At 69.9% G+C, this 18,036-nt stretch overlaps 2 protein-coding genes across 2 annotated transcripts; one reads left to right on the forward strand and one right to left on the reverse strand.

The window, feature by feature from the left end:
• Window positions 1-3,314: 3,314 nt before the first annotated feature.
• On the reverse strand, window positions 3,315-7,377 carry OS9 (OS9 endoplasmic reticulum lectin). Its single transcript, XM_072031817.1, is given in 16 exon segments — window positions 3,315-3,437; window positions 3,524-3,607; window positions 3,610-3,643; window positions 3,733-3,808; window positions 4,115-4,175; window positions 4,258-4,362; window positions 4,364-4,537; window positions 4,679-4,718; window positions 4,720-4,765; window positions 5,395-5,582; window positions 5,650-5,771; window positions 5,860-5,883; window positions 5,886-5,941; window positions 6,028-6,088; window positions 7,212-7,235; window positions 7,237-7,377. Coding segments are annotated over 16 exon segments (1,359 nt in total).
• Window positions 7,378-11,072: 3,695 nt separating this feature from the next.
• B4GALNT1 (beta-1,4-N-acetyl-galactosaminyltransferase 1) lies at window positions 11,073-17,612 on the forward strand. Its single transcript, XM_072031818.1, is given in 17 exon segments — window positions 11,073-11,164; window positions 11,211-11,379; window positions 12,072-12,113; window positions 12,115-12,207; window positions 12,609-12,641; window positions 12,871-12,970; window positions 12,973-13,047; window positions 13,801-13,897; window positions 13,994-14,036; window positions 14,038-14,067; window positions 14,069-14,137; window positions 14,140-14,184; window positions 14,860-15,009; window positions 15,636-15,784; window positions 15,786-15,816; window positions 16,483-17,196; window positions 17,592-17,612. Coding segments are annotated over 17 exon segments (1,953 nt in total).
• The last annotated feature ends 424 nt before the right edge of the window (window positions 17,613-18,036 follow it).

The following is an 18,036-nucleotide window of genomic DNA, read 5'->3' on the forward strand; positions in this document are numbered from 1 at the left end:
ACATGGGGGGGGTGTGGGGGACATGGGGGGGACATGGGAGATGTGGGGAGGACATGGTGGGTGTGGGGGGGGGGCACAGGGGTGTGGGAGGACATGGGGGGGGTGTGGGGGACACAGGAGGATATGGGGGGGGTGCAGGAGGACATGGGGGTGTGGGGGGACACAGGGGGGACACGGGGGACACAGGAGGATGGGGGGGGTGTGGGGGACACGGGTGTGGGGGGGGGCACAGGGGTGTGGGGAGGACATGGGGGGTGGGGGGGACGGGGGGGTGTGGGGGGGACATGGGGGGGGGTGCAAAGGGGCATTGGGGGTGTGGGGAGGACACGGGGCTGTGGGGAGGGACTTGTGGGACACAGGGTGGGGGGGGGGGGCCCACGATCCCCGCAGGTGAATTTTTTTTTGGGGGGGGGGGGGGGGGGTCGTGTGCAGCACTCACCCACGGGGTAGTAGAAGTGCGGGAGGGGTAGAAGGGGTCCGGGACGCGGCTGCGTGAGGTGGCGCTCGGGGGGGAAGGGGTGGAAGGTCTCCAGGCCCCGGGGGTCCGGGCGGATCCCCCGCCGCCACCCCCAGGCGCTGCAGGCACTGCCCCAGGGCCACGTCCTCCACGGGGCTGCTGTGGCCGCAGGCCCCCGAGGGCACCGGCGCCCACGAAGCGCCCCAAGGCCTCCCGGCTCAGCACGTAGCCACGGCCCGCTCCATGTAGCCCTGGGCCACGAAGGGCCGACGTTACCACGAAATAAACGGGGCTGCGGGGGCTGTGGGGGGCCAGCAGCCGGCGTAGGTTGGCCACCACGGAAAGATGTCATCACTGAGCCTTCAGGAACCAGTCGGCGCGGTGCCGGTGGGTGCGGGTGGACGCTTTGGAAGGCGCGGATGGTTTTCCAGTAGAGCTGCTCCCGGCCCTCGCCCACCGGCAGCCCCACGGCCGGGAAGTGAGCTCGCGCCCTGGAGCTCATGAACAGGGCCAGGTCGCAGTGCCGGGCCCAGGTGGCTTCGTGCTGACGGGCCCGGGTGGCCAGAATCCCGGGAGCCGTCATCACCCCAGCACAGGATCCGCACCCGGCGCTGCAGGGCCTGCGCCTCGCTGGAGTTCACTGCGGGGACAGAGATTTGGGGGGGGCTGGGGGAGAACTGGAGGGATTTGGGGGGATTGAGGGGGTTTGGGGGGGTTGGGGGGTAGTTGGGGGGATTTGGGGGGATTTAGGAGATTTGAAGAAATTTGGAGAAATTTCGGGAGATTTCGGAGAGATTTTGGAAATTTCGGAAGATTTTAGGAGATTTGGGAGGATTTCGGGAATTTGGGGGATTTGGGGAGATTTGGGGGAGATTTTGGGGAGATTTGGGAAGAAATTGGGGGAGATTTGGGGGGATATTGGGGAGATTTGGGGGGATTTGGAGGGATTTGGGGGGAGATTGGGGGGGAATTGGGGGAGATTGGGGGAGATTTGGGGAATTTGGGGGAGGTTGGGGGGGATTTGGGGGAGATTGTGGGAGATTTGGGGAGGTTTGGAGGGATTTGGGGGAGATTTGGGGGGGATTGGGAGATTTGGGGTTTGGGGGGGTGGTGGCACCCCCAGCAGCACCAGGTGTTTGAGGGACCGGGGGACAATCGGTGGCCACCCGGTCCTGGCTGCACCACCCCCTGGTGTCCCAGCGGTGACCCCCCCGCCGCGGTGCCACCCGCTCCGAGCTGCCCTGCCATGGGGTGTGACCCCCCCCCCCCATGGTGACCCCCCCCATGGTGTCCCCCTCCCCACGGTGTCCCCGCGGAGCTGTGGCCCTGTCCCCATCCCCTGGTGTCCCCCCAACCCAGAAGTGCCCCACCGCCCCCCCCCGTGTCCCTGCCACCACCTCGGAGCCACCTCTCCGTGTCACCTTGTCCCTTCATTGCCCCCCCCCAAAAAAAAAAAAACCACCCACCCTACTGTCCTGTCCCTGTCCCCCCAGAGCCACACCACCCTGGTTGTGTACCATGTGCCCCCCCCCCCCCCCGTCCCCTCCTCTGTCCCCCCCCCAGGTGCCACTTGTCACCCTGCTCAGGGCGTGCCACGCCGCACCTGCCACGTGGCCACGGTTCCGGGATGCATGCGCCCCCTCCTTATTTTCCCCTGTGCCCCCCCCCCGTGATTTACCTGTGGGATGGGGGAATGTGGGGGACAGGAGGAGCATGGGGGGGTGTGGGGGGGCCAGGCCAGCTGCAGGAAGCCCCCGCCAGGCCAGCCCCACGGCGAAGCCCAGGGGGAAGGGGGGCACCTTGGGGGGGCGCAGCCACATGGCCCCGGGGTGCTGCTCGCTGGGGGGACACGGGGTTGGGGGGGGGGGACACAAAGTGTTGGGGGGGGCTCCCCAAATCTGCCCCCCCCCCCATCCCTCCTCTGCTCCCCTCCCAGTGAGTCTCCCCCTAAAAAAGTGCCCAAAAATTCATCCCCCCCCCCCAAGCCGCCACCACCCGGTCCCATGAGACCCCCCCCCAAAAAAAAACCGCCCCCTACCCCCCGTTATAACCCCCCTGTGCCCCCCCCCCGGCCGGCTCAGGGCCCCCCCCATCCAGCAAACTTCATTGCCGGCCCGCTAATTAGGGGCTGGGGGGCGCCGCGAACCCGGGGCCATGCTGGGGGCAATTGCTCCCCCCAAAGATCCCTCCCCCACCCCAAATCCCCCCCCCAGCCCCGGTACCTGTCCCTGCTCAGTCCTGGCCCCTCCCGCCCAAGCCTGAGCCCTGCCCAACCAGGGCGGGGGCAGCCCCGGGACGGCCCCCCCCCGAGGCTGCCACCCCCCATGGGGACACAGCCCTGGGGGGGGGGGGACACAAACAGAGCCCCGGGGGGGTCACACAGCCCCTGGGGGGAGGGGGGGGGTCGGAACGACACAGCCCGGGGGGGGGGCGAAGCGAGCCACGCCTGGGGCTGAGCTCAGTTTATTGATAAAAAACAGGGCTGGGGGGGGGAATCTAAGAAAGCGCCCCCTCAACACCGCACGGGGGGGGGCATGGAAATGGCTCCAGCAACACCCCCCAGGGCCCCCCCCTCCCCTCCCTTCCCCCCACCCCCCCTCTCTTACCCCCCATCCTGCAGGGCAAGGGGGGGGCACAGTGCACTACCCCCCCCCCCAGCAGTGCGAGGTCCCCCCCCACTTTGAGTCAATATGGGGGGGGGGCACAAATAACTGCCCCCCCCCCCAACATGAAGCACGGGGCCTGCCCCCCCCAACCTCCCCCAGCCCCCCAGCCCCCCAGCCTGCCCCATTATTTTTTTTTTGGTGGGGGGGGGCACAGCCCCATTATTATTATTTTTTTTTTTTTGGGGGGGGGGTCAAAACTCAGCGTCCTCCGAGTCGCTGGGGGGCTGCATCGGCGCGCCCCAGACGAAGCGGTAATTGTCCTCCAGCGCCTGCTGCCGCCGCCGCTCCTTCTGCGCCTCCTCCGTGCCCTGGATCTGGGGGGGGGGAACTTCCAGTGGGGGGGGGTTATGAGACCCCTGGGATCTCGGCGGGGGGGGGTCCTGTACCCCAGCCCCTGCACCAGGATGTTGAGGAAGATGTCCTTGAGGTCTTTGGTGTCCTCGTCCGACAGCCACTGCGCCTCCTCCTCGTCCCCCGCGCCCCCCCCGCCGTCACGATCTTGATCTCGATTTTCCCTGCAAGGGGGGAGGACGAGAAAGAAGGGGGGGGGTCAGCAGAGCCCCCCCCTCTCCTTTTCAAATCCACCCCCCCCCAAAGCCTCCTCCTTCAGCCCACAGCCCCTCCTTGGCCAGCAGCTCGCGGACCTCGCTCTCCAGGTGCTGCAGCTGGGGGGGTCCCGCGCCCCCTCTTTAGGAGGGGGCTCCGCGTGCCCGGCGGCTGGCGCGAACCCACACCCCCTCCTGGAGGGGAGGGGACAGGGGTTGTGTTTGGGGAGTCGGGGACGCAAATACGGGGGGCGGGGGGGGCACAGGGGACACGCGTGGAATGGGGTGGGGGGTGGTGGGGGGGCGCCCCCTTGGGATTACCACGGTGCTTGGAGCAGGGGGGGGGCGCGCTGGCCTTCCTCCTGCCCTCCTCCTCCTTCCTCCTGTTGACGGGCTGGGGGGGGGGCGTAGAGCTGTCCATCAGGCGGTTGAGGATCAGGGGAAGCTGGAGGCGCGCTGCAGGTCAAACTCCCCCTTCAGCCCCTCGGGCTCCAGCTCGTCCTCCACCTGGGGGGAGACGGACGGGGGGAGTAGGTTTTGGTGGTTTTTAGATGTGAGAGGGTCACGGGGCCACAGGGCAGGCCCCCACCTGGTTGATGATGTTGTCGAACTCCTTCTGCATCTCGCTCTTCACCTCCTCCTTCAGCTGCGCCATGCGCTCGGGGGGCAGCAAGACGCCCCCCCCAGCTCCTTCTCCAAGCCCCCCCCAGGAGCTCGCCTTCCTCCTCCTCCTCCTCCTCCTCCTCTTCCTCCTCCTCTTCCTCCTTCCCCTCCTCTTCCTCCTCCGGCCAGCTGCCCCTGCCGGGGGCTCCTGGGGGGTGGGGGGCTCGGGGGGCTTCCCCCCCCTCCTGGCTCGTCTTCTCCCGAGCCTGGAGGCACCGCAGGAGCTTGGGGAGGGGCCAAACCCCCCCCAGGAGCCAGAGCAGCCCCCCCACGACCCCCACGGGGAAACCGAGGGCGTGGGGGACCACTGGAACCCCCCCCCGCAGGGCAGCCCCCCCCACACCCACCTCCCTGGTGCTCTCCTTCAGCTCCTCGATGGAGTTCAGCATCCCCGGGGCTGCGGATCACCTTGAAGTGGATTTTCTTCCTGCCGCCTGCAAAAAAAAACGGGGGGGGAGCCAAAAAAATGGGCACAGCAGCGCGGGGGGGTCACAACGGCGGGGGGGGTCACAGTGGCAGTTGGGGGGGGGCACAGGGACTCACAAGGTCTCCATGAGGGGTCAGGCTCTTCCTCCTGGGATGGACGTGGTGGTGGGACGGGAGCCCAGCTCCTATTCCTCCCCCGCAGGTGAATGGCTCCCCTCACCCCCAGTGCCCCCCCCCCCAGGACTCACCGTGGCGCCCCGTTTCTCCCGGTCAGCCTGGGCCCCGCTCCAAAACGCCGCCTCCTTGGGGTCCTGCTGACCCCCGGCTGGGCTATGCGGATGGGAGGGGGGCCTGGACACGTCACACCCGGCCGTGCCCCCCCCCGGGGGGTGTACGATGACGGGGGGGGGGGCCTTTTTTCATCACCCCGTGCTTCTGCTGGGGGGGCTGCGCGTCCCTCTCTCGCTCCACAGCCTCGTGTCCAGCGTCTTCAGCTCCTCCGAGATCTGCTCCACCTTGCGCTTGCATGTAAGGCTTGGAGGGGGGGGGGGGACCCAAAAAAAACCCAAAAACCCATCACCCCCGCCCCACATCCGGGGGGTGCCCCCAGTTCTCGCCGCCCCCCAGTGCTACTCACAGACTTGTGCGCGGACGTACTGGGCGTGCTGGGCCGGGCTGAGGGCGGGCTGGCACAGGATGGGCTGGGGCGCGGCACCGGGGGGGGGGCCAGGTGGGGGTGGCGGCGCGGCCCGGGGGGTGTGCACGGTGGCACACCATCAGGAGCACGACTGCGGCTCGTCCACCCGCGCCAGGTAGTCCCCGCCCCTCCTCCGCATACAAACTGCGGGTGGGGGGGGGGGAAGTCCGTGGCGGCCCCAAAAAGGAGGATTGCGGGGGTGCCCCCCTCCTCAGTACCCGCACTTCGGCCTCGCGGGGCCGCCCGGTGAGGTCGCAGCGAGGGCCCGTGGCGTGGCTGCTGGCTGTGGTAGCGCTCAGGCGGTGCTGCTTGGAGGCCTAGGGGGGGGGAAATAAATTTTGGGGGGGGTCAAGGGCAGACACAGCCCCCCTGCTGTTTTTTTGGGGTGTCTGGGGGGGGCCGGACCTTGGCTGTCTCATCACAGTCCCAGGATTGAACGCCGACTGGTAGTGGCCGAGGAACAGGACGGAGCCTTTGATCTCCGACTCTGGGGGGGGCAATGGTTTTTTTTTGGGGGGGGGGGGTCCCGCCCGCCCCAGACCCGCGGCACCCATGGGTGCTCTGGGGCCGGGCACCTTCAATAATGTCTGGATGTGTTCCGTGGGCCGGTTAACAGTCTCCACCAGTCCTTGGTCTGAAGAAACTGTGGCTTTAACTGGGAACGGGGGGGGGTGTGCAAAGAAGGGGGGGGGGTCCCCATTTTTTGCCCCGCCCCGGATTCCTTGTAACGAGGCCGGGGCGGCCCCATGGGCCGCGGGAGCTCCGGCGACGCCGGAGCCGTTGTAGAGCTGCGCCTCCTCCGGGGGGGCCGGGGGGGGCCGCAGGGCGGCGGGGGGCAGGCGGCCTGAGCACTACTTGAACTTGGAGGCCACCGTCACCACGTCCTCACCGCGCTGCGGGGGGGGCACGGGGGGGGGCACGGGGGGGGGACACGGGGACAAATCAGAGCCGCGGGAGGGCCCCGGGGGGGGGGACGGGGGGACGGGAGGGCGGTCAAGGGCAAGCTTGGGGCCCTGCTGGCCCCCGGGTAAGGGGGGGTTAAGAGGAAGAAAGAGGGGGGGGGCACGGGGGGGGTACTGGGGGAGTACTGGGGGGGTCCGGGGAGGGGGGGGGGCTGCTGGTGTCTTGGGGGGGTCCCATTGGGACCCCTGGGGGTGGGGGGGGGGGGAAATGAAAGCGGAGGGGGGGGGGGGGATGGAGAAAAGTAGAAGTGAAGGGGGTGTGGGCACGGGAACGGAAATTGGGGGGGGGTCAAAGGGGCAGCGAGGAACTGAAACCGGGAGGGGAACGAGCAGGGTGAGGGGAACGGGGGGGCACGGGGGGGGCACGGGGGGACGGGGGGAGGCACGGGGAGGGTATTAGGGGGTACGGGGGGGGTATGGGGGGGGGCCTGGAGCACGGGGGGGTAACGGGGGCCAACGGGGGGGTCCCAACTGGGGGTACGGGGAGGAACGGGAGGGGACTGGGGGGTAACTGGAGCGAATGGGGGGGTCTGGGGGGGTACGGGAGGGAACGGGGGGGTCCGGGGGGGCCCCAACCCCTCCCCCTCCCCCCCCCGGGGTCCGCCTCCCCCCTTCCCGGGCCCGGTGCCCCCCCCCGGCGCCCGGTGCCCCCGTCGTGCCCCCCCCAGCGCCCCCCTCCCGGCCCCTTCCCCCGGGGCCCGGCTCCTGGCGAGCCCCAGGCCCAGGCCCAGCCCCGGTCCCCCCCCGTTCTACCCCACCCCCCTCCCGTGCCCCCCCCCGGTGCCGTTCCCGCACCTGCCCGGCCAGCACGGGCTCAGGCGAGGATCTCGAGGCCGTACTTCAGCTCGCTGAGCTCCGCCAGGTCCAAGGCGGCCCCAGCCTGCCCCGCGGCCGCCCCCGGGCCCAGCACCGCCCCCGCCAGCAGCAGCAGCGGCAGCACCGGGCCCCGCCGCGCCGCCATCTTCCGCAGCACCCGCTCCCGCCCCGGCCGCCCTCCGCGCCTGGTCCGCCCCCTCGGAGAGGCGCGCGCGCCGGTTGGTTCGTCCGACGCCGGTCAGCGAGAGCGCGCTTCCATCGCTGAGCACGGTGACGCAACGAAGCTGAGGCCGCTGCGGGAGGGAGTGGAGGAGGGTGCCTGGAGCCAGGCGATTGGGCCGGGTCGGCGGGGCGATGACGGAATAGGGCGGCAGGACCCGCCCAGGCGCGCTGACGTTAGAGGAGGCGGGGCGAGTTGGCGGCCCGTTGGCTGAGCGGGATGCAGGCGATCCCGGGCTCCTGATTGGCTGGCGGGGACGGACGTCCCGGCCGGGGTGCGGGGGGGGGGGGTGGGTGCGGGGGGGGGGGGCGCTGATCACGTGATTACCGGCACCGGGAGGTTTGGGGGGGGCTGGAGGGGAGTTGGGGGGGGGGGGGGGGCTGTGTCCCGACCCCGTTTGGCCACCGGCGGTGGGCGGCGGGGGCCGGGGGGGCACTGGGGGCCCCCCCGCCCCCCCACCCCTGCGGACCCCCCAATTCCCCCCCATCCCCCCCCATGACCCCCCCAGATCCCTCCCCCACCCCCCCGCACCCCCATCCCCCCCCGTTCCCCCTCCCCCATTCCCACCCCGTCTCCCTGCCCCGACCCCCCCTGGTGCCCCCCCTCCCCGCCCCTATTGCCCCCCCAAATCCTTCCCGCCCCCTCCCCCATTCCCCTCCCCCCACCCCCCTCACCTCCCCCCCGCTGCCCCCCCCGCCCCCCATCTTCCCCCCCTGCCGTTTGCCTGCCCCCCCCCTTTTCCCACCACCCCCGCCGCCTACCTCAATGGCTCCGTTGTGCGGCCCCGGCGCGGTGCGGCGCTGACCCGGCCCCATGCCCCCCACCCCCGGGCGGCGCCGCCCCCCTCCCTTTGTCCCCCCCGCCGCCGTTCAATCTCTCCTCCCCCCAAAAATCCTCCCCGCCCCCCTCCGCCCCTCCTCCCCGGGACCCCCCCCCCAGCCGCCGCCGCCCGCTCCCGGTGCTGCGGCGCTGCCGTTCCCCCGGCCGGTGCCACCGGGGGCGCCCTGCCCCCCCTCCGCCCCCGTCCCGTGTCCCCCCCCCGCCGCCCGGTGCCGCGGCCGCCACGAGGGGGACCCGGGAGCCGCCGCGAGAGCCTAGGTAGGGCCCCGACAGCCCCGTTCCCCCCCTCCGGGGCTGTCGCGACATGTCGCGGCGGGGGGGGGCCTCCGCCGACGCCCCCCCACCCTTCCTCCCCCTCCAGCATCGGCCACCCCGCATCCCCCCGCCCCCCAGGCCTCCCCGACACCGCCCCCCCCCCCGAGCCCCCCGCCCCCCCCGGCCCCTTCTTGGCCCCCCCAGCCCCCCATTCTCCCCCCGCTCCCATTTTTGCCCCCCCCCTTCCCTAGCCCCCCGAGCCCCCTGCCCCCCTCAACCCCCCCGGCCCCCCCCATCCTCTTCTTGCCCCCCCTCCATCCAGCCCCCCCTCCCCCCTTTCCTTGCCCCCCCCCCAACCTCGGGCATCCCTGGGGGGGCTCCGGGGGGGGTCTGGAGGGGGGAGTGTGGGGGGAGGTGCGGTGCCCGCATCCCTCCGGGGGGGGGGTTGGGGGGGTTTCACTGCCTGTGCCCCCCAGTTTGATACTCCGGCTGAGGGGGGGGCTGGGGTGTGTGCCCCCCAGACCCCCCCCCCTGACGCCCCCTTCCCCGTTACAGGCCGGTGCCATGGGTCGAGCTCCGCCCCGCCCCCCCCCCGATCCCCGGGACCCTGGGCCTCCCCCCCCCCCCCGAGGTGAGGGCGGCCGGGGGGGGCTGGGGGGCACTGGGGAGACTGGGGGGGCGGGGGCTGGGGAGACTGGGAGGCACTGGGGGGGGCACTGTGGGGTAGTGGGGGGGCACTGGTTTGTACTGGGTGGAACTGGGAGGCATGGGGGGGCTACTGGGGGCACCAGGTTACTGGTTTGCACTGGGGTGGTGGGGGGCACTGAGGAGATACTGGGGGCACTGGGTGGCAACTGGGGACACTGGGTGGCATTCAGAAGGCACTGGGAGCTACTGGGAAGTACTGGGAGCACTGGGAGAGAGTGCCAGGCACTGGGAGGTGCTGGGAGGAGCACTGGGAACACCAGGGAGCGCTGGTTTGCACTGGGAGCACTGGTATACCTGGGGGGGGGGGGTGTTGGCATGCCCAATTGTGTGGTTGGGTGTGCACTGGTTTGTACTGGTTTGTACCGGTCCGCACTGGTTTGTACTGGTTTTTACCGGTCCATACTGGTCTGTACTGGTCTGGAGTGGTATCTACCAGTCTGTACTGGTCCGTGGTCCATACTGGTCTGTACTGGTCCGAGGTGGTCCGTACTGGTCTATAGTACATAGTACCAGTCTGTACTGGTCTGGTAGTCCATAGTGGTCCATGCTGGTCTGTGCCAGTCCATACTGGTTTGTACCAGTCTGTACTGGTTCATGCTGACTGGTCCGTGCCTGTACTGGTCTATAGTGGTCTGTACTGGTCCATACCAGTCTGTAGAGGTCCGTCTTAGTCCCATACTGGTCCATGCTGGTCCATACTGGTCCATACCGTGCCAGTCTGTACTGGTTTACACCAGTCCGTACTGGTCTGTACTGGTTTATACTGGTCCGTACTGGTTTATACTGGTCCATACTGGACCAGGATGCGAGCGGTGCCGAAGTCGCTGTGCCTGCTGCTGCTGGCCTGCGCCTCGCTGGCCAGCGGCTGCTGCACCCTGCGCCCCCCGAGCTGCCCCCCGCAGCGTCGACCTGCGCCACCCCCCCCCCCGAGCGCCTGCTGCCCCCAGGCCCGGGCCCCCGCCGCTCCTACCCCCACATCGCTTTCCCTGCGGGAGGTGATGGGGTGAGGCTGGGGGCTGCTGGAGGGTATTGGGGGGCACTGGGAGCACTGGGAGTGCTGAGACACCCGGAGAACTGGGAGTGATTGGGGCACTGGGAGCACTGGGAGTACTGGGAAGACACTGGGAGTACTGTGAAACACTTGGAAGTACTCGGAAGCACTGGGAGGTACTGGGAGGCTCTGGATGAGCACAGGAGGGCACTGGGAGACACTGGTGGGTACTGGGAGCACTGGAGGGTACTGGGGGGCACTGGGAGGTGCTGGGGAAACTGGGGGTGATTGGGACACTGGGGGCACTGGGGGGTGCTGGGGGAGGCACTGGGAGCACTGGGGAGTGCTGGGAGCCACTGGGGCCATGCTGGGGGTGCAGGGACCATGGGAGGCCTGGGGAGAGCTGGGAGACACTGGAAGATGCTGGGAGACACAGGGGAGTACTGGGGAACACCAAGAGGTCGGGGGAACACCGGGAGACCTCTGGGGGACACTGGGGGGCACTGGGGGGCACTGGGAGGGTGGCAGGGAGGTGAGGTGGGCGTGGTGGTGGTGGCACCATGGTGACATAGTGGTGGCGTGGTGGCCGGGCAGCTCTGGGCTGGTTGGGGGGAGGTGGCAGTAGCAGTGACGGTGCCGGTACCAGTGCCAGTGCCATGCTGGTGCCAGTACTGGTACCAGTGCCACGCCAGTGGTAGTCCTGGTGCTGGTATCGGTACTGTCGTTGGTGGTGGTGCTGGTGGTGGTACTGGTGCCAGTGGTGGTGCTGGTGCCATGCCAGTGCCATGGCATTACTGGTGCCAGTGCCGATGCTGGTACCGGTGCCATGCTGGTGCCGTGGCGGTACCAGTACTGGTACCAGTGCCGTGGCAGTACTGGTACCAGTGCCATGCTGGTGCCGTGGCGGTACCAGTACTGGTACCAGTGCTGTGACAGTGCTGGTGCCGTGGCGGTGACGCGGTGCCCCTCAGGCTGCTGCCCGGAACGGGTGCTGGTGCGAGGCGGAGCCGGGGCTGGCGCTGCCGCTGCCGGGGCCGCTGTTCAGGGCAGGGCCGCAGCGTGGATTTGGCAGCGCCTTCGCCCCCGAGGAGCTGCCCCGGGTGCGGGGCGAGCGGGAGCGGGAGTACCGCAGCCACCGCCCCTGATGACGGGGCCGGGGGGCGCGGAGGGGGCAGGGCTCAGAGCCAGGGGTGGGGGACGGGACCCCTGGGACCCAGGGCAGGGTGGGACCCTTGGGGTGGGATGGGGCAGGATGGGGGCCCTTGGGGTGGGGCGGGACCCCAGGGAGGGATGAGAACTGGGGTTGTGGTGGGGCAGAATGGGACCACTGGGGCGGGATGGGGCAGGATGGGACCCCCAGAGCAGGATGGGACCCCTGGGGACCCCGGGGCAGGATGATACCCCTGGGGCAGGGTGGGACCCTTGGGGTTGCTGTGGGGTGGAATGGGACCCCTGGGGTGGGACAGAAACCCGGGGAGGGATGGGACCCTTGGGGTTGTGGTGGGGCAGGATGGGACCCCTGGGGGCAGGATGGGGCCCCTGGGGTGGAATTGGGCAGGATGGGACCCCTGGGACCCCTGGGACAGGGAGGGACCTTTGGGGTCATGGTGGGGCAGAATGGGACCACTGGGGCGGGATGGGGCAGGATGGGACCCCCGGGGCAAGATGGGACCCCAAGGGGCAGGACAGGGCCCCCTGGGACCCCCATGGTGGGGCAGGATGAGACCCCCCGAGGCTCCACCCAGCGCAGCAGGAGGCCTAGGGCACAGCAGGGGTCCGGATGAGGCCCCCCCAGTGCCCCGAGGTGTCCTGACCCCCACCCCCATTTCTGCCCCCCAGGGTGCAGTCCCCCGCCGACCGCCTGCTGGTCGGTCTGCCGCGCCAACTCCCCCCTGGAGTACCGGCGCAGGAGGTGGGGGGTGCAGCCGCTGCAGACGGTGCTGGTGCCCGGTGAGGGGGGGGCCGGGGGGGGGGCACGGTCAAAAAGGGGGGGGGGGCACTCATGGAGGGTATGGGGAGGGAGGGGGGCACTGGGGATGGAGGAAAGGGAGGGTTAGGGGGGCATTTTGGGGGTTGGGGGGTGTCTTTGGGGGGTTGGGGGTGTGTGGGGGGGTCATTTTTGGGGGTGGGAGGGATTTTTGGGGGGGCAGGGGGTGAGGTTTGGGGTGATGTTTGGGGCTGGGGGGGCGTTTGGGGGTGAGGGGCGGGGCTGTGTTTGGGGATGGGGGTAATTTTTTTGGTGGGGGGCAGGGGGTGGGGGAGTAATTATTTGTGGGGGTGGGGGGGGGGCAGGGGGGGATGCCCTGGGGTTTTCAGCCCCCCTCTTCCTGCTGCCCCCCCCCCCCCCGTCCCGGTTCACGAGCTGGCCTCGGCAACGGGCAGGAAATCCTACGAGGTACGGGGGGGGCTGGGGGGGCTGGGGGGGGCACGAGGGGCTGGGGATGCTGAGGAGGGGCATGGGGGGGCTGGGGGTGCTAGTGGGGGTCTGGAGAGGTAGGATGGGGGTGCCCGGGGGGGGGGCACAGGGGGGTGATGGGCTGGGGTTGCACATAGTGGGCATTCGCGGGTCTGGGGGGAATGGGGAATGTGCCCTGTTTCCCCCATGACCGGGGTCCCCCCCCCAGGTGAACCTGACGGCCACCATGGGCACGCTGGCGGTGGCGGCGGAGGTGGAGGGGGTGGCGCTGCAGGGGGAGGGGGAGGCCCGGCTGTCGCCCTCCTCCCCCGCCTCGACCACCTCGACGAGCTGCAGTTCGTCACCTACACCAACACCCTGTTCCACCCCGACACCGCCGACGTCGGTGCGGGGAAGCCGGGGATTTTGGGGGGGGGTCCCCGGGGGTGGGGGTGGCCTTGGGGTGACATTGAGTACATGGGACCTGGGGGGGGGGACCTGGGGTGGCCTGGGTGGGGCTTGGCCATGGGGTGACACTGGGGGGAGCTGGGTGGGTGGGGGTCCAAAGGGGTGACACTGGGGGGGGTTGGGGGTGGGGGCCATGGGGTGACATTGGGGGGGACTGGGGGGAACTGGGGGTGACCTGGGTGGGTGCAGGTACCAAGGGGTGACCTGGGGGGGGTCCCTTGGGGGCCTTGTGGGTGTGACCTGGGTGGTGGTGGCCATGGGGTCAATGAAGGGGAGCTTGGTGGGGTGGGGTCCCAAGGGGTGACCTGGGGGGGTCCCAGGGGGTGGTGGCCCTGGGGTGACATTGGGGGGACACCAGGGGGACCCCGGGGGTGGCGGCCATGGGGGTGCACCAATGGGACTGGGGTGGGTGCGGGTCCCAAGGGGTGACATTGGTGGGACCTGGTGGGGCAGGACCCTTGGGGGGGGTCATGGTGGGACCCGGGGGGGTGGTGACCACGGGGGTGGCACCACGATGGCACCTGGGGGGGTGCTGGCGCTGCTGGGTCACCTCCGGGCGCCCCCCGTCCCTGTCCCCATCGCAGCCCCCACGGCAGGACCCTGAGGGAGGGGGGTGGGCTGGGGTCCCCCACTCTCCCCGCCCCCCCCCCCGTGCCCCCCCCATGACCCCCAGCCCCCCTTTGCCCCCCAGTGCACTTCTCCACCACCGGCCACGAGGCCGCCTTCGCCATCCGCATCCGCCACCCGCCCACCCCCCGCCTCCAGCGCGCGGGACCCCGGGGGACGGCGACGACGGGGACGAAGGTGTAGCCCCTCGCCACGGGGAGGGGCGTCCCCACGGTGTCCTCTCAAAACACCCCCCCCCCAAAAAAATAAAACCCAGGGTACAACATCACGGCGCTGGTGACGGTGGCCACCAAGACGTTCCCTGCCGCTCGACAAGCTGCGCGCGCTCATCCGCCAGCATCCGCCGCTTCTACCCCTCCCTCACCATGGTGACGCATGACAGCCAGCGCCCCACCAGAGCCCCTGCAGGGCCCCCACCCTCGAGCACTACCTCATGCCCTTCGGCAAGGTGGGCCGTGGGGGCTGGGGGGGGGGCAGGGGGGGCGTGGGGGGGAGTGGGGGGAGGGTGGGGTGGGGGATTTGGGGAGTTAGGGGGTGTGGATGTAGAGGGGATGGGGGTTCCTGGGGGAGGGGGTGGGGGTGCTGAGAATGGGGGGTGGGGGGGTGGTGGTGCCTGGGGGGGGGCATGGGGGGGCTGGGGGGGCCGGGGGGCGTGGGGAGGGGATGAGAGATGGGGCTGGGGGGAGTCAGGGGGTGTCAAGGGGATGGGGGTCCCTGGGGAGGGGGTGGGGTGGGGGTCCTGAAGATGGGGGGTGGGGGGGGGTGTGCCTAGGGATGGGGGACACGGGAGGGTGGGGGGTGCCTGGGAATGGGGGGGGCGGGGGGGGGGGCAGGGGACAGGGGAAGTCTGGTGGTCCCCAGGGATGGGGGGCACCAAGGGGCTGGTGGTCCCCTAGGGATGGGGGACATGGGGGGGCCGGTGGCGTCCCTGGGGGGGGCACGGGGGGGCTGGTGGTCCCCAGGGACAGGAGACAGGGGAGGTCCGGTGGTCCCCAGGGGTGGGGGGGGGACACCGAGGGTCTGGTGAGCACCGCGGTGCTGGAGGGCACGGGGCCGGAGTGGGGGGGAGGTTTATTTTTTTGGGGAGGGGGGGTCCACGAGGTGCTGACGGGGGGGCGCACAGGGCTGGTTCGGGAGGAACCTGGCCATCTCCCAGGTGACCACCAAGTACGTGCTGTGGGTGGACGGCGACTTCATCTTCACCCCCCGCACCCGCCTGGAGAAGCTGGTGGACGTGCTGGAGCGCCGGCCTCAACCTGATGGAGGGGGGGGAGCAAATGGGGGGGGGCAAATGGGGAGAGGTGTCCATGCCCCCTTCCTGCCCCGGCTCTGTCTCCTGGGGGTGCCGGTGCCTGGTGCTGTACAGGACTGGTATGGGGGGTCCTGGGGGTCCCAGTACCTGGTGTTGTACAGGACTGGTGCCTGGGGGGGGTCCTGCGGGGTCCAGTGCCCGGTGCTGTATGCGTCCAGTCTGGGGGGAGTCCGGGTGTCCTGTACGGGACCAGTACAGGGGGGTCCTGGGAGTGCAACCTGGTGCTATCCGGGTCTGGTACCGGGGATGTCCTGGGGGTCCCAGTGCTGTATGGGGGGGGGAGTCCCAGTGCTGTATGGGGTCAGTATGGGGGGGGGGTCCCAGTGCCCGGTGCTGTACGGGGTAGGGTCCGGGGGGGGTCCTGGTGCTGTAAGTAACAGGTACCGGGGGGTCCTGGGGGTCCCAGTGCCTGGTGCTGTATAGGGGGGGGTCCCGGTGCCCGGTGCTGTGTGTGTCCAGTATGGGGGGGTCCCGGTGTTGTATGGGACCAGTACAGGGGGGTCCTGGGGGTCCTCATATGGGTTCCACGGCAGTCTCGGGGCTTTGTGTCCCCGGTGTCATGTGCCCCCCAATGGGGCTGAGCGCAGATGCGGGAGTCACGGGCTACACCGGTGCAGAGGGTCCGGCTGAGCGTGCGGCCGGGGGGGCCGGGGGGCGGCCTCTCCTCCCGGACGCAGCAGCGGTTTCCACGCCTGGCCGGCTTCCCCGGCTGCGTGGTCACCGACGACGTCATGAGACTTCCTGGCGCGCACCGACAAGGTGCGCCAGGTGCGGCTTCGACCCCACCTGCAAGGCATCACCTCGGTGGGGGGGGGGGCCTCAGGGGGGGTCCCAGGGGGTTGGGGGCCTGGGGTGGGGGTCCCCAGGGGGTCAGGGGAAGAGCTGGAGTCGAAGGGGGCGAAGGGCTGAGCTGGGGGGGTGAGGAGGGAGGGTCCCCAAGGGGATGGGTGGGATGGGGGATTGGGGATGGAGAGGGGTGGGGGGGTCCTCAAGTGGGGTTTGGGGGGGTCCCCAGGGGGTTGGGGGGGGATGGGGGATGGAAGGGGGCGAAGGGGTCATCTGGTGGGGTGCTGGGAGGTGAAGTGGGGGGGTCAAGGGATGGCTGGAGGGGGTTGAAGTGCCAAGGGGGGGGTAAAGGGGGTGTTTGGTGTCACCTGGGGGGGGTTGAGGGGCCTCAGGGGTGCTGGGGGTCCCAGTGGGGACGTGGGAGGCCCTGGGGGTTCTTGGAGTCTGCTGGGGTCCCAGTGGGGGGCCTGATGTCGGGGGTCCCTGGGGCTCTGACATCATGGGGGGGTCACAGGGTGGGGTCAAGAAGGGAAGGGAGGGGGGGGCAGGGTTAGTATCAGGGATCGGGCTAAATTGAGGGGGGGATCACTAAACCGGGGGGGTGTCACTAAATGGGGAGATGACTAAAACGGGGGGGGTCCCGCACAGCTGCTCGTCGGCGGCCTGGGGGTGCTGCACGTGGGGTCGTGCGAGGGCGTGGTGGTCGACCACGCGTCCAAGCTGGCGCTGCCGTGTGGCGGAGAAGTCGGAGAGCGAGCGGCTTTGCCGCTGCCGCTACCCCGCGACGCCGCCGACAGCCAGCGCCTCAAGTACAGGACCTTCTTCTTCAAGAACCACTTCCAGATCATGGTGGGCAACTTGGCCGGAGCCGCTGCTGCCGCCGTGGCCAACGCCGTGGTCAATGCTACAGCCAACGTTGGGGTCAACGGCACGGCCAACGGTGGGGTCAATGCCATGGCCAAGGCTGTGGCTACCACCATGAGCACTGTGGCTACCGCCGCCGTGGCCACCATGATCACCACGGCTGCCCTGGCCACCACCATGAGAACTTTGGCCACCATGACCGCCACCGTGACCACCGTGATCACCAACATGACCACCATGGCCACCATGAACACCAACATGACCACCACGGCCACCGTGACCACGACTATCACCACCCTGGCCACCAACGTGACTACCATGACCACTATGGCCACCATGACTACCATGGTCACCATGACCACCGTGGCCACCACCATGACCACTATGGCCACTGTGCCCACCACGGCCACCACCGTGCCCACCACGACCACCATGGCCACCACCCCGGCCACCGTGGCCACAGGACTGCGGCGTTTTTATCTCTTTTGTACCAGGCTGGTGAGGGGGGGGACCCCCCCGCGCCCCCCTGGGGGGGGGCCCTGTCCGGTCCCCACCCGGCTTCTGTTTTCTATTGCCCACCCCCGCCCCGCGCTGCGGTGAGGATTCTGTGCCAAGTCTCTGCTGCCCCCTCGCCTCCCCCCCCCCAACAAGCCCTGGGACCCCCCCCAGTGTGGGGGGGGGCAGCCCCTAACCACCTCCCCCCGGCCCTTTTGTACCCAATCGTGAGATTTTAATGAGATCCCGATGCTGCTGTCTTTGTTTATAAAAAAATAATGGGAAAAGGAGGAAAAAATGGGAGGGGGGGGCACCCAATAACACCGCGTGATGGGAGAGTGCCTCCCATAGCACTATCCCCCCATACTGCACGTGTCCCCCCACGGTGTCCCCATCAGGATCCTCAAACCATCCAGTAGGCCCCCCATGTCCCAATTGTGGTGTCCCCATCCCAATACCCCCCCCAAAGCCCCCCCCCCCAAATGCCCCCCACCCCAAATGCCCCCATTCCTAGTCCCCATCCCAGACGTCCCCCCCACATCCCCCCCCCCCCATCCCAAAGCCCCCTCCCGTGTCCCCCACCCAGGACACGCAGTGCAGGGGGGGGGGGGACACACACCCACAGCCCCCAGGGCACCCTTTGCATATTATGGATCGGAGCCAGAGCAGGGAGGGGGGGGGGGGCGCGGAGGAGGGGGGGGGAATGGAAACCAAAAATGACCCGAAGCCCCGACACCCCCGCGGGGGGGGGCACGCGCCTCCACACGTCCGTCTGTCTGGCGGGGGGGGCGGGCAGGGGGCTGGGGGGGGGGATGCTTCCGTCGCCGTCCGTCTGTCCCTGCC

Source organism: Anas platyrhynchos, chromosome 34, assembly GCF_047663525.1.
Source record: "Anas platyrhynchos isolate ZD024472 breed Pekin duck chromosome 34, IASCAAS_PekinDuck_T2T, whole genome shotgun sequence".
Taxonomy (NCBI): domain Eukaryota; kingdom Metazoa; phylum Chordata; class Aves; order Anseriformes; family Anatidae; genus Anas; species Anas platyrhynchos.